A 15,000-nucleotide genomic window follows, 5' to 3' on the forward strand; every position below is an offset into this window, starting at 1 on the left:
GACCTGGCCCAGGTATCCTGGAAGGATATTGACCTCATTCAGTCAGTAGAGGACGCCTGGCTATTCTTTTAAAGTGCTTTCCTCTCCATCTTAAATAAGCATGCCCCATTCAAAAAATGTAGAACCAGGAACAGATTATAGCCCTTGTTTCACTCCAGATCTGACTGCCCTTGACCAGCACAAAAACATCCTGTGGCATACTGCATTAGCATCGAACACTCTACTCAGCAAATTGTATGCAGTCTATCACAGTGCCATCCGTTTCGTCACCAAAGCCCCATATACTACCCACCACTGCGACCTGTATGCTCTCGTTGGCTGGCCCTTGCTTCATATTTTTCGCCAAATCCACTGGCCCCAGGTCATCTATAAGTCCTTGCTAGGTAAAGCCCTGCCTTATCGCAGCTCACTGGTCACCATAGCAGCACCCACCCATAGCACGCGCTCCAGCAGGTATATTTCACTGGTCACCCCCAAAGCCAATTCCTCCTTTGGACGCGTTTTCTTCCAGTTCTCTGCTGCCAATGAATGGAACGAATTGCAAAAATCACTGAAGCTGGAGACTCATATCTCCCTCACTATCTTTAAGCATCAGCTATCAGAGCAGCTAACAGATCATTGCATCTGTACGTAGCTCATCTGTAAATATCCCATCCAACTACCTCATCCCCATATTGTTATTTATATTTTTTTGCTTCTTTGCACCACAGTATCTCTACTTGCACATTCATCTTCTGCACATCTCACTCCAGTGTTTATTTGCGAAATTGTAATTATTTCGCCACTAACGGCCTATTTATTGCCTTACCTCCCGAATCTTACTTCATTTGCACACACTGTATATAGACTTTTGCATTGTGTTATTGACTGTAGGTTTGTTTATTCCATGTGTAACTCTGTGTTGTTTGTGTCACACTGCTTTGCTTTATCTTGGCCAGGTCGCAGTTGTAAATGAGAACTTGTTCTCAACTGGCTTACCTGGTTGAATAAAGGTGAAATAAAACATTTTAAAAATACTGTATGTGGGAATGTCTTATGTCCATCCTACATGTAGTGTTGGTACATGGAATATTCCTCAACTGCATATATCATAAATTGCTATGGCAAATAGAAGTATTATGTTCAACAGCTGACATTTTCAGATATTATTTTGACAAACACACTTTGGTGCTTACAATTCATTCTCTATTGTCATGGACTTGGTGAGCACTGTCATCTGTGATCTTTGTGATATGACTTTCCTTAAGCACGTACTGATGAAACTGTCACTTAATATTTTTTTCTTAAAGTCTACAAACGCTCTACATTTTTTCACTATGTGATAGGGTTGGATCCTATATGCTACTTTTATTATTGTCCTGTAAATGGTTCAGTGCCTATAATTTAGGCTGTGTGTAGAATGGGGCATAAAGGAAATTACCTCTACTAATAAATTCCTATTAGATTATAGTTATTAAGGTAAACAGCATACAAGTTTGGCTTGTTTATACATTTGCCTATAACTAATCAGAATTCCATTATTTTTACATAAAAAAAGAGACGTCAGCGTCCCACATAGGCTAACATCCTGTGAAATAGCATAGCGCAAAGATACTAAATGCACAATTCATAATGTTAAACTTTCTTGTAAATACATGTATCTAACATCATTTAAAAGCTTAACTTCCTCTTAATCCAACCAGTGTCAGATTTTTTAAATGCTTTTCAGCAATCTTCTTTTGGCAATACAAAATGTCCAATCTTCACAATAAATGGTTGCTTTGTTCGATTAAATCATGTTTTTATGCATAAAACGACACATTTTGTAAAAGGCTTGTGTGGTGAATTCCGTATCCTTCGACGTTCAACGAGACATGGGATGCAATCAGTCACACAGCATTGACGTTATCTAGTCATGGTTGGTTTCATTGAAATCCTTTGTTTGTTAGTAACACGACACCTGATGGCTCTTGTTAGGTGCGTATTGACCGAAAGGAGGTGATCTGAACCCAGCAAACAATGACCTGATACGCGCCAATGATCTCACCTGTGCTTCTTTGAATGACTGTATGGAAATGGAAATAGCAAATGTTTGTATCAGGGAAGACCAGCTCTTGACCGAAACTCGAGCGTAAAGCAGCCATTCGCCATTGGAATTTCTACCAGAAGGAGCCATTTTCTTTGCGCGACGCAGTATTTAGTCAAGATAATTTTCCTCTCTTTTATTGAAGTAATTATGGCGAGTAAATCTGTAAAAGCAAAGACAAAGTCCAAGTATACGTATCTCCATGAGATTATTTGCGAGATTGAACGAGAAAGTGACACAGATGATCTATCAGATTGTGTGTCAAGTTTGGACAGTCACTTTGAGGACATGTTTATGCATGGTGAGGATGCCATTCTCGATTGGTAAGTATTTCTCATGCAGTTGTTTGAAATATTTGACATATATATATTTATATATTCAGTAATGAAATGTTTGTAGAGGTGGCCACATGGCTTTCCCTTTGCGCGTGTGTTCATAAATATAATGTAGTGTATCTAAACATGAAATGTTTCTAGAGGTGGCCACATGGCTTTCCCTTTGCGCTGTTCCTAAATATAATGTAGTTTATCTAAACATGAAATGTTTGTAGAGGTGGCCACATGGCTTTCCCTTTGCCTTGTGTCTGAACCTCACCTGAGTGATTTACATTCCCTACTCTAATATAATCTGTGTTTCTGTGTCTTTATTTCACAGTCCCAGTCCCTCTGATTCTGATTGGGAGCCCCCACTGAAAGGAGCTGGACCATCTAGCCGGACCCCTGCTGTCTCCGGCTCCACACTTACCCCTGCCCTGCAAGGTGTGAAGTCTGTGACAAAGAAGCGGAGGTGGGGAAGGGCTAAACCTGCAATCAGAGAGGAGGAGGGTCGTTGGCACTCTGTGCTGGAGGAGGATGTGTTGCCTACACCTCCAGTATTCAGACCGAAGAGGCCAACAGGACCTCAGCTGGACATGACTTCTAAGTACAGCCCCATGCAACTTTTTCAGCTGTTTTTCACCTCGGCAGTTGTTGATTCCCTGGTGTCGAACACAAACAAGTATGGTGCTAAGAAGCAGGCGGGCAAGAAAGAGGGATGGAAGCCCATTTCCATTTCAGATTTTTTTGGGTTCATGTCAATGGTCATTTACATGGGTCTTGTGAAGCTAAAATCCCTGAAAGACTACTGGAAAACTGCTTCCCTCTATCAACTGCCTTTCCCATCCACGGTCATATCATGCAAAAGGTTTATGACAATCTCAGGGGCGCTTCATATCAGTGACCTAGAAGTTGATGAGGACAACGAGAAGAAGAGAGGCACAGCTAGGTTTGATAGGCTGTGCAAAATAAAACCTCTCTACCCCAGCATCGTTGAGGCTTGCAAAACCTATTTTCAGCCTGCCCAGAACATTTCCATCGATGAGAGGATGGTAGCTTCAAAAGCCAGAATTGGCCTAAAACAATACATGCGCAACAAACCAACTAAATGGGGTTACAAACTGTTTGTTTTGGCTGATTCGGTGTGTGCATACACGTGCAATTTTTTTGTTTATGAGGGGAAGAGCAGTTTTGCGACCGGTAAGGGACTTAGTTATGACTCTGTTATGCAGTTATTAGATTTTCAACTGCTGGGGAAGGGCTACAAACTTTTTGTGGACAACTTTTACACAAGCCCTACCCTGTTTACAGAGCTGAGGAAGCGGGATGTGTGGGCTTGTGGCACCATTCGGCCCAATAGAGTGGGCTTTCCGAAAACCAAGGTGAATGACATGTCTAAGCGGGCTGAGAGGGGTACCATGAGATGGATCCGTGAAGATGGCCTGCTCTTTGTGAAGTGGATGGACACCAGAGAGGTGGTCATGTGCTCCAGTATCCACAAGTCCTTCAGTGGAGATCACGTCGTCAGGCGTGTGAAGGACGCTGCTGGGGCATGGACCACCAAAAATGTCCCCATTCCTGACGCAATCAAGGACTACAACAAGAGCATGGGAGGTGTAGACCTCTCTGATGCGCTTATAGGATACTACAATGTTCTCAACAAGACAATGAATTGGTGCAAGACATTTTTCTATCATTTCGTTGACATTGCTGTGGTGAATGCCTTCATCCTCCAGAAGGAAATGGCTCAGAGCTGTGGACATCCCCCCATCTCACAGCTAGCCTTCAGGGAGCTGCTCATCCATGAGCTTGCTAGCTACAGCAAGTCCACTGTAGCACCTTCTGTCCCCTCTACGTCTGGCCCCTCTGCTCCAACCAGTAGTGTTCACCTGCCCAGATTCATCTCTGCAGGCATGAATGTGCCTCAGGGCAAAAAGGGCACAATAGGGAGACGTCGTTGTGTCCTTTGTCACAGGAAATGCCCCATCACCTGCACCAGCTGTTCAGTAACCCTCTGCTTTACAGCAGAAAGAGACTGCTATTGGGCATGGCATCAGGAGAACAATATTGTGTAGAGGACTGAGGGTGTTCACAATATTGTACATTATACATTGAATGTGTGTAAATAGTTTACCCTTGTTATTTGAAAATGTTTCAAATGTTCATTTTTTGGGGGGGTATGTTAGAATGGCATTTGAGTGTTTTGTATATAGTCATTTACTTCAATGTATCACTGTACATTTGGGTACATTTGGGCACCTTGTGTGGGACACCTGGGTGACTACATGCTCAATGTCATGTAGCTCACTCATTCCTGAAGATATCTTTCTAAAACTTTTTTCAAATACTGTTGCCATCTTATGTTCTCCATTTCTACCACCCCCAGCATCCCATCTGTATGTTTGGATGTTCTTGTTCAGTTGAAAGATGATTCCGCAACAATAAAAACAGAAAACGAATGTTAATTTCCTTGTATTTTCTTCTACCAGATCTATGGTGTTCTATTCTCCTACATTCAATTCACATTTACACAAAATTCAGAGTGTTTCCTTTCAAATGGTACCAAGAATATGCATGTCCTTGCTTCTGGGCCAGAGCTACAGGCAGTTAGATTTGGGTATGTCTTCAGGCAGAAATTGGAAAAAGTGGGGGGGTAGGCTTAAGAGGTTATTAACATGTTTATAATCTTTTGAAAACAGTGACTGGATGTAAGACAACTTATGATATAACACAATGGATGGCTAATTCGTCATACTGCATTAATATTTGATATTATTTATAACGTGTTACGCTTTGTTTTGTTTTAGATTGAATGTTTTGCATGCCAACGGTGGTTCCATGTGCTGTGCCTAGGAATGAAGACAAAAGAGTTCAACAGAGTAAAGAACACAAACTGGAAGTGCAGTCTTTGATGTTGAAAATGTATGCTATACCCCACCCACACTGAAGAGGCTCTGAAATGTACCTCAACCAGGGATAAAGAGAAAGTTAACACTGTAAAACGTTTTGTAGTTAATTGAAGTTAAGTGTCTGTTGACATGTTGTAAAAGATTAAAGGTCTACCATTTCTGTTTAATTTGTCAAGATGACCTTTTTATTAATTGATTTACTGGCCACCATTACTATGGTTACATGTTTAGTATATGTATTGACCAGCAAACCCACTGCAGCCTACCTCACTAGCTCACTCTCCAACCCTGCTTTGGACAATTAATAGCATGACTCTCGTACTTTGCCCTTTCCCTTTATGGTTGATATTAACATTACATTTACATTTAAGTCATTTAGCAGACGCTCTTATCCAGAGCGACGACGAAAGGAGATATCTGTCTCTCTCCTATTGTGTACCACTGTTAAATACTGTGGTGGGGTGGGGGGGGGGGATAAGTACTTAGAACTACCTATGATTGTACATAAATATTAAAGAAAAGGGTAAACACAACACTGGACTGAACCCCCTAATTGTCAAACTAATATTAATGTACACAATATAGAAGATACATGACTAGAGGCTATGCAATATGGGTGTATATCCACTGTATGCTTCTTAGGTGTGCAATTGACATGACCAAGGAGCTATTGCAAATTTGAAACTATGAAAAAATGTAACTTACACTGCGTGATTTTACAGTACACAAATAAGAGTGTGCAATATAGGAGGGTTGTCAGCGGACATTAGGTCACATGACCAAGGAGCTATTGAAATTTTACATTTTGAAAAATGTATGTACAATTATGTGAGATGAAAATAGACAAACTAAAGGGTGTGCAATGTGTAGCGCCACTGAGTGGACATTCTGAACCTTGTCACCAGGTCACATGATCAAGGAGCTATTGAAATTCTACATTTGGAAAAATTCCTTTAAAATCTTGTGACATTAAAATTGACAAACTAAAGGTTGTGCAATGTGTGTCTATGCCATTAGGTTAGCTACAACCAGTTTTGAGTAATGGTTAAACAGCTATTGAAACGTGAAAATTTTGATTTGTCACTATGTTGACGATCCCTAAGTGCAGTTGGTGGAAGTAAGGAAAACTACAGGCGAATATCCAACATGAAACTATTTACCTGGGTTGAGAACGGGGCAATAGGATCTAGCTAGCTCGTGCTTGTTCTGCCAACTATGACTAATTTGTTTCCATTCGAAACGACGGGCTGTGATCTATGTTAGTTCAGTTATAATGAACTTTGATGTCATTACATGAGAGGTTGATGGAACCAAACACAAATTAGAGGTGAAGGGAACAAACACAAATTAGAGGTGGAGGGAGGTAAAAGCTGAGATCAAATCGCATTAACCAAAATACTACAATACCCATAATGCATCGTTTCCGGACATGCCTTGACGCACATTGTGTGCACATGCGCTGTTCTTGTGGAAGAGCCGGTGTATCATGGCGACATACGTGGATATTCTGAAGAGCGAGTTTCCCGAAATTGACACCGAAGTGTTCGAATATATCACGGGTAAGAGACTGTAAATTAATGGAGATGGTGTGTAGATCCCGTACACTTTAAAATGCCACGGGCTTGATGAGTGGCGGACGACTTCTTTGCCACGCGAAGTAACGTTAGCTAGCATAGCCGTCCCACACAGCATTGAGGCACAGTCAAGGGGGAGACTATCTAACGTTAGCCTACACGTAACATGCCGGTAGTTAGCTAATAATCGGCCTATTTGAACCACTAACCAGATGAGCTAGGCTAGCCAATTTATTGCCTTCAATTAATAGCCAACAAAATGTGTACGTTTACCGGCATGCAATAATAATAATTAAATGGACTTAGTAATATTGCGATTTTCATGGGCCCAAAGTCGCAAAACAAAACGGGAGTTAAAACAACCTCAGCCTAAACCTGAACAAGGAGAGGGGTGGGCTCAGGGAAGTGAAAGCGTAATTTATCAGTGTATGGGGAGGTACGGGGTTTGGATATGAACCCGGACTGCGTTTCAAACTCAAAGTAGACAGTCCTAAACCCTTGGGGGTATCCCCTCGGCCATATGTCGTTGGTCCAAATGATTAGCCAAGCAAGGGAAGTATGCAAAGTAAGCCGCTCAGCCCTCGGTTTTAATGGAGTTTGCGAGTGTACAATCATGTTCACTTCAGGGCCTAAAACCCCCCATAATTCAATTCGCCATGATTGTACATCCGCTAAGAAAATTCTGCCAAAACATAAAACCTCAACATGTAGTCAACATACAAGTGTAAGTAAAAACTAATGTAAATAAGTTAGAAATTGTGCAACTAATGCACAAAAGTCCCATAAAAGTAATGTTTGGTTAGCTTTTGGAAATTGTGGAAATAAAAGTTTTTCCTTCTTCAGAAGTAACTAGGCAGGCCAACGTTAGTTAGCTAATTAATTTGCTAGCTATCATACAGTAGGCATATTAATAATTATATAGTTAATATACACTGCTCAAAAAAATAAAGGGAACACTAAAATAACACATCCTAGATCTGAATGAATGAAATATTCTTATTAAATACTTTTTTCTTTACATAGTTGAATGTGCTGACAACAAAATCACACAAAAATGATCAATGGAAATCAAATTTATCAACCCATAGAGGTCTGGATTTGGAGTCGCACTCAAAATTAAAGTGGAAAACCACACTACAGGCTGATCCACCTTTGATGTAATGTCCTTAAAACAAGTCAAAATGAGGCTCAGTAGTGTGTGTGGCCTCCACATGTCTGTATGACCTCCCTACAACGCCTGGGCATGCTCCTGATGAGGTGGCGGATGGTCTCCTGAGGGATCTCCTCCCAGACCTGGACTAAAGCATCCGCCAACTCCTGTACAGTTGGTGGACGGAGCGAGACATGATGTCCCAGATGTGCTCAATTGGAATCAGGTCTGGGCGGGCCAGTCCATAGCATCAATGCCTTCCTCTTGCAGGAACTGGTGACACACTCCAGCCACATGAGGTCTAGCATTGTCTTGCATTAGGAGGAACCCAGGGCCAACCGCACCAGCATATGGTCTCACAAGGGGTCTGAGGATCTCATCTTGGTACCTAATGGCAGTCAGGCTACCTCTGCCGAGCACATGGAGGGCTGTGCGGCCCCCCAAAGAAATGCCACCCCACACCATGACTGACCCACCGCCAAACAGGTCATGCTGGAGGATGTTGCAGGCAGCCAAACGTTCTCCACGGCGTCTCCAGACTGTCACGTCTGTCACATGTGCTCAGTGTGAACCTGCTTTCATCTGTGAAGAGCACAGGGCGCCAGTGGCAAATTTGCCAATCTTGGTGTTCTCTGGCAAATGCCAAACGTCCTGCACGGTGTTGGGCTGTAAGCACAACCCCCACCTGTGGACGTCGGGCCCTCATACCACCCTCATGGAGTCTGTTTCTGACCGTTTGAACAGACACATGCACATTTGTGGCCTGCTGGAGGTCATTTTGCAGGGCTCTGGCAGTGCTCCTCCTTGCACAAAGGCGGAGGTAGCGGTCCTGCTGGGTTGTTGCCCTCCTACGGCCTCCTCCACGTCTCCTGATGTACTGGCCTGTCTCCTGGTAGCGCCTCCATGCTCTGGACACTACGCTGACAGCAAACCTTCTTGCCACAGCTCGCATTGATGTGCCATCCTGGATGAGCTGCACTACCTGAGCCACTTGTGTGGGTTGTAGACTCCATCTCATGCTACCACTAGAGTGAAAGCACCGCCAGCATTCAAAAGTGACCAAAACATCAGCCAGGAAGCATAGGAACTGAGAAGTGGTCTGTGGTCACCACCTGCATGAACCACTCCTTTATTGGGGGTGTCTTGCTAAATGCCTATAATTTCTAACTGTTGTCTATTCCATTTGCACAACAGCATGTGAAATGTATTGTCAGTGTTGCTTCCTAAGTGGACAGTTTGATTTCACAGAAGTGTGATTGACTAGGAGTTACATTGTGTTGTTTAAGTGTTCCCTTTATTTTTTTGAGCAGTGTAATTAGACATGCAATCATATTTGACTGTAGCGCATATAAAGCTCACACAAGCTACCGGTGGCTGAAAACACAATCATCGCGGGATTAACAGTGACAAATGTCCTGGCAAGGGCGGTCCATTTAAAAATAAATTCCTTGCCCCTTGCCCAACAAGTGAATACTCGTCAGACGTCATGGTGTGTGGTCCAAACACTTAAGACACACCCTCAACCCTCAAATTTGGTGGACACTGATAAAGTATCATGACGTCTGACGAGTATACACTTACACTTCCAAACTTTCGAGTGGTGTCTCCCAGTGGCGCAGCGGTCTAATGCACTGGATCTCAATGCTAGAGGTGTCACAACCGTTCCTGGTTCAATCCCGGGCTGTGTCTCGTCCGTGGTCGAGATTCCAATAGGGCGTTAAATTGGCCCAGCGTCATCCGGGTTGGGGGAGGGGTTGGCCGGCGTAGGCCGTCATTGTAAAATAAGAATTTGTCCTTAACTAGTTAAAAATAAATGTTGAAATAAAAATAAATATGCCCGTATCTCCGTGAACTAATTTAGACTAAAAGCCAATTAATGCTTAATCCAAAAATCTGGTCGCTGGCTCCAAATGGCGGTTATGACAGAGGCCCTTCATCAATCTACACACAATACCCCATAATGACAAAGTAAAAACAAAAATATCACATTTACATAAGTATTCAGACCCTTAACCCAGCGCATTGTTGAAGCACCTTTGGCAGCAATTACAGCTTCTATTCTTCTTGGGTATGAATCTACAAGCTTGGCACACCTGTATTTGGGGAGTTTCTCCCATTTTTCTCTGCAGATCCTCAAGCTTGGTCAGGTTGGATGGGGAGTGTAGCTATTTTCAGGTCTCTCCAGAGATGTTCGATCGGTTTGAAGTCCGGGCTCTGAAAAACATCCCCACGGCATGATGCTGCAACCACTACGCTTCACCATAGGGACGGTGCTTGGTTTCCTCCAGATGTGATGTTGGCATTCAGGCCATAGAGTTTAATCTTGGTTTCATCAGACCAGAGAAACCTGTTTCTTACCTTTTGGCAAACTCCAAGTGGGCTGTCATGTGTCTTTTACTGTTGAGTGGCTTCCGTCTGGCCACTACCATAAACATCTAATTGGGAGTGCTGCAGAGATGGTTGTCTTTCTGGAAGGTTCTCCCATCTCTGTAGAGGAACTCTAGAGCTCTGTCAGAGTGACCATTGGGTTCTTTGTCACCTCCCTGACCAAGGCCCTTCTCCCCAGTTTGTTCAGGCTGGTCAGGGGGCCAGCTCTAGGAAGAGTCTTGGTGGTTCCAAATGTCTTCCATTTAAGAATGACGGAGGCCATTGTGTTCTTGGGGACCTTAAATGCTGCAGAATTTTTTTTGTGCCCTTCCCCATATCTGTGCATCGACACAATCCAGTCTCAGAGCTCTACGTACAATTCCTTCGACCTCATGGCTTGGTTTTTGCTCTAACTTTCACGTCAACTGTGGGATCTTATATAGACAGGTGTGTGCCTTTCCAAATAATCAATTGAATTTACCACAAGTGGATTTCAATAAAGTTGTAGAAACATCTCAAGGAGGATCAATGGAAACAGGTTGCACCTGAGCTCAATTAGTCTCATAGCAAAGGGTCTGAATAGTTATGTAAAAAACGTTTTCAGATTTGTGTGTTTAATGAATTTGAACACATTTCTAAACCTCTGTTTGCAGTGTCATCATGTGGTTTTGTGTGTATATTGAGGAATTTAATTTAAGTCTAACGTATCTGAATACTTTCCGAATGCTCTGTGTACGTGGACACCCCTTCAAAGTGGTGTATTTGGCTATTTCAGCCACACCCGTTGCCTACAGGTGTATAAAATTGAGCACACAGCCATGCAATCTCCATAGACAAACATTGGCAGTAGAATGGCTTTACTGACAAGCTCGGTGACTTTCAACGTGGCACCGTCAAAGAATACCACGTTTCCAATAAGTAATTTAGTCAAATTTCTAATCTGCTAGAGCTGCCCCAGTAAACTGTAAGTGCTGTTATTGTTAAGTGGAAACGTCTAGAAGCAACAACTGCTCATCCAAGAAGTGATAGGCCACACGCTTATAGAACGGGACCACCGAGTTGTGTCCTCGGTTGCAACACTCACTATTTCCAAACTGCTTCTGGAAGCAACATCGGCACAAGAACTGTTCTTCGGGAGCAATGGCCGAGTAGCTGCACACAATCCTAAAATCACCATGCGCAATGCCAAGTGTCGGCATTTGTGGTGTAAAGTTCGATTGGACTTTGGAACAGTGGAAACGAGTACTCTGGAGTGATGAATCACGCTTCACCATCTGGCAGTTCACTGGACAAATCTGGGATTGGCGGATGCCAGGAGAACACTACTTGTCCGAATACATAGTGCCAACTGTAAAGTTTGGTGGAGGACGAATAATGGTCAGGGGCTTATTTTCATGGTTTGGGCTAGGCCCCTTAGTTCCAATGACGGGACTTTGTGGCAAACGGAAAGCATTCCCAGAACATTGCAGGCTGTTATATCAGCAAAGGGTGGACTAACTCCATATTAATGGAATGAGAGATTTGACGAGCAGGTGTCCAAATACTTTTGGTCATGTAGTCTGTCTTTTTTTTTGTTGCATTGGCTGCGTCTCAATTCACTGCATCTGCCTATTTCACAGAGCTAGAGTGGTGTTTGTCAGACCATGAAACATCATTAAAATCAGTATTCTCACAAAATCGTCTGGAGCGTCTTGGAACTCATCTGAAGTCGGTACAGCCGATCTGCCAACTTCTGTCTGTAGTGTCCGTATAGTTTGGATTACACACTAATATGACCATTCTGTGCAAAGGTGAGACTCTCACAAACGTACATGTCAGTTGTTTTGCTCATTTCAAAGTCCCCGGTACCAGTTGAAAAAATTTATGGAAGCGTATATAAGGGACTGTTTAGTGCCAAAAATAAGGAGTTAAAATATAGATATTTTTGATACTATAAGGGGTCTTAAAATTCCAAATGAAATAGCAAAAATAACCTTCGTATGACCATAAAACAATTCTATATTGCTTAGTAGAACCCCCCCCAGGCATAGACTCTTCATGGTTAAAGGGTAACTACACCCAAAACGGCTCCTAATGTGGTTTAAAGGGATTATTCAGGATTTTGGCAGTAAGGCCCTTTATTAGGGCCCTATTAACTCCTTTTTTCCCCGAAATAACCTTTTTTTTGTTTTTTTTTCTGATTTCTGTGATTTACGCACATTTGATCATCAGATAGTGTGTCTAATAATGTGAATAAATAAAACAGCAAACATTGAATAAGATATAACAGCAAATGTGTAATGATGCAATACAGTGCACTATTCTTTTTATCAAGGCAAGTGCTTCAATACAGAGTTCTACTAAGTGTTTCATTATAAATGAAAAAAGTAATGCAAGAATCTAGGAAACAACGCAGCAAGAAATAGGCAAAACCAAGAGTTACACTTGTGTAACTTGCATTCATTGTTTTTTGTAACATAAAGTGCTTCACATAAGTGTTTCATTTACAATGAAAAAAAGATTCATGCAAGAATCTAGGAAATAATGCAGCAATAGGCAAACTCTATGGGACTACCTTATGAGCTCCTATGTCCATTTCCATCTATCACAGACATCTCTATTGAAGTACATGATTGTCAGCCACTTTGTGTTGAGCTCGGCGAGAGCCTCGCTTGTCTGTGAGTAGAGTCTTGTATTTGCTGAAACTCCTCACAGTCGACTGAGCTGACTGTAGGGCACTTCAACTTCTGCAGCTGTTGGGAATCTTGCACTCAGGCCCCTCCAGTAATCAGCAAGCTCCAAAGCATATGAGGTCTCCCTGGACACAGTGCTGATAGGCAATCCATTCTTCACTGAGCTCTGTTGAAGGGCTTGCCATGGGTTTCAGTTGTGTGTAGACTTCAATCTGCTTTTCCATGGCTGGATCCTGCCTAGGATCGAACACACTAGCCAGCCTGTAGACCTCTCTGGCTGGATGTATGTCCCAGTGCTTTGACAACTTTGAAGGCCAAGTGGAATGCATCATGGAGATGGTCAAGCACCTCCCTCCTCTCTCCAATCCCCATCTTTCTCAATAGCTCATCTGTCTTGGCTCCATACCCACGTGTTTTTTCCGTTCCATTCACTAGGTAAGAGCCCAGATCCTCCATGACATTGTAAGCAGACACTGCTGTGGGACAGTGGGTTCCTTACAGGATTGACAGAGCTGTCTTCAGTTTGGAGCAGCCGTCCGAGAGGAAGGTTATCTTATCAGTGAGGGCCTGCACCTTCTCTGTTTCCAGCTGGCTGAGGATGTTTGTAACTGCCTGGGGTGATGACTTTTCTGCCAACAAAAACTCTACAGATGAACGAACATGCTCTGAATGGTACTTCACTGCCTCAAACCAGCTATTCCATCTGGAGGTCACTGCTTCAGGAGGAGCCTTGGCCTGCACAAACTCCTTCATAATGAGGAAGCTCACCTATCTTCTCTTTCTGGCAGGCTTCTTGAAGGAGACAGATCTCATCCATGTCACAAGAGATGCAACTTCAGAGAAGTATTTGTAGCGCTGCCAGGTCTCACCCACCAGATTGATGACATGGCAGAGACAGGTTACATGGACACCGTTGGGCATCACTCCTTTCAGAACCTCCTTGTATGTCTTCAGGCAGTAGGAGACATTATCTGTGACCACTTCCCAGACATCATTCAGGTTCAGATCGTTGCTGTGGAGGGAGGCTAGTGTTGCTTAGGAAAACATTGAGTAGTTGCATCTGTCCATGAAAATGACATCTGCCAGAAAGTACTGGTTTTCAACACCTGCAATGAAAGATAAGGAACAACTTTATGTTTTAACCTAAAATAATATTGTGACTAAATAAGTGTTATTTAAATTAAGTGTTAACACAATATAGATACAGCGATAGTTAGCTAGATGGAGAGGCAGACTGCTGCTGACATAATGCATCGCTATATTTCACCACGGTAGCTCGTCGTTTGGAATAACACAATTTGCATGTGGACAATTCACATTGCAGAATGTAAATGTAGGTTATTGCAACTGTATATTTAATAGGTTAAGTTCAACTCACCAATGACAATGTTTAGAACGCTGCAATCCCTTTGTATCTGTTGTCTCGTCAACAACCACTGCAAACTTCTTCCCGCTGATCTTCTGTCGAACGGCAGTCGGTCAAACATACGGGGCAGGTGAGTTTGACGGAGGCTGCTGTGATTTTCGGGCAACGCTCCTCCCTGTTTGCAATGCTTCACTAGAAGCTTTTCTAAGGGGATGTCAGACTCGGCGCACACAGTTACAAAGTACTGAACAAATGATCGTCTTGAATCTGCTGATGCTCATTACACTGGTAATGGTTGTTTTAACACGGTGCTTTTCCTTGTTCTTCACATGGGCTTTAGACTTTAAGTAGTCCTCACAAGGATTTTTACGCCTCCAATCATTAGTATGTTGACAATTTGCAAAACAGCTTATCCCTGACTCATGATATTCCTTTGGGTATTGCTCTGCTCTGAATTTAGGGGTTAGGGTTGAATTTTCGTTTTTTTGGCGACTTGGCTGGTTACTACAATAATTAGGCCTACTTGTGATTATTAATACATTTCAGCCAAATTATGGAAAATTCTTCAATATTCCACGTTTTA

The 15,000-nt window shown here is 42.7% G+C and overlaps 2 protein-coding genes across 2 annotated transcripts in view; both read left to right on the forward strand.

Annotated features, from left to right (window-relative positions):
* Positions 1 to 1,891: 1,891 nt before the first annotated feature.
* On the forward strand, positions 1,892 to 4,838 carry LOC135574004 (piggyBac transposable element-derived protein 4-like). The gene is made up of 2 exons (XM_065024670.1): positions 1,892 to 2,388; positions 2,720 to 4,838. Exons 1-2 carry the CDS (start codon positions 2,216 to 2,218, stop codon positions 4,452 to 4,454), a joined length of 1,908 nt encoding a protein of 635 aa, XP_064880742.1. The 5' UTR covers positions 1,892 to 2,215; the 3' UTR covers positions 4,455 to 4,838.
* A 1,905-nt stretch (positions 4,839 to 6,743) lies between these two features.
* Positions 6,744 to 15,000, forward strand: part of LOC115137170 (ATP-binding cassette sub-family F member 3-like) — a 28,394-nt gene continuing 20,137 nt past the window's right edge. The window contains exon 1 of the mRNA XM_029673294.2: positions 6,744 to 6,847. Coding sequence (XP_029529154.2) covers positions 6,775 to 6,847 — 73 coding nt within the window. The 5' untranslated portion in view covers positions 6,744 to 6,774. The remainder of the gene's footprint in view (positions 6,848 to 15,000) is intronic.

Source organism: Oncorhynchus nerka, linkage group LG11 (genome assembly GCF_034236695.1).
Source record: "Oncorhynchus nerka isolate Pitt River linkage group LG11, Oner_Uvic_2.0, whole genome shotgun sequence".
Taxonomy (NCBI): domain Eukaryota; kingdom Metazoa; phylum Chordata; class Actinopteri; order Salmoniformes; family Salmonidae; genus Oncorhynchus; species Oncorhynchus nerka.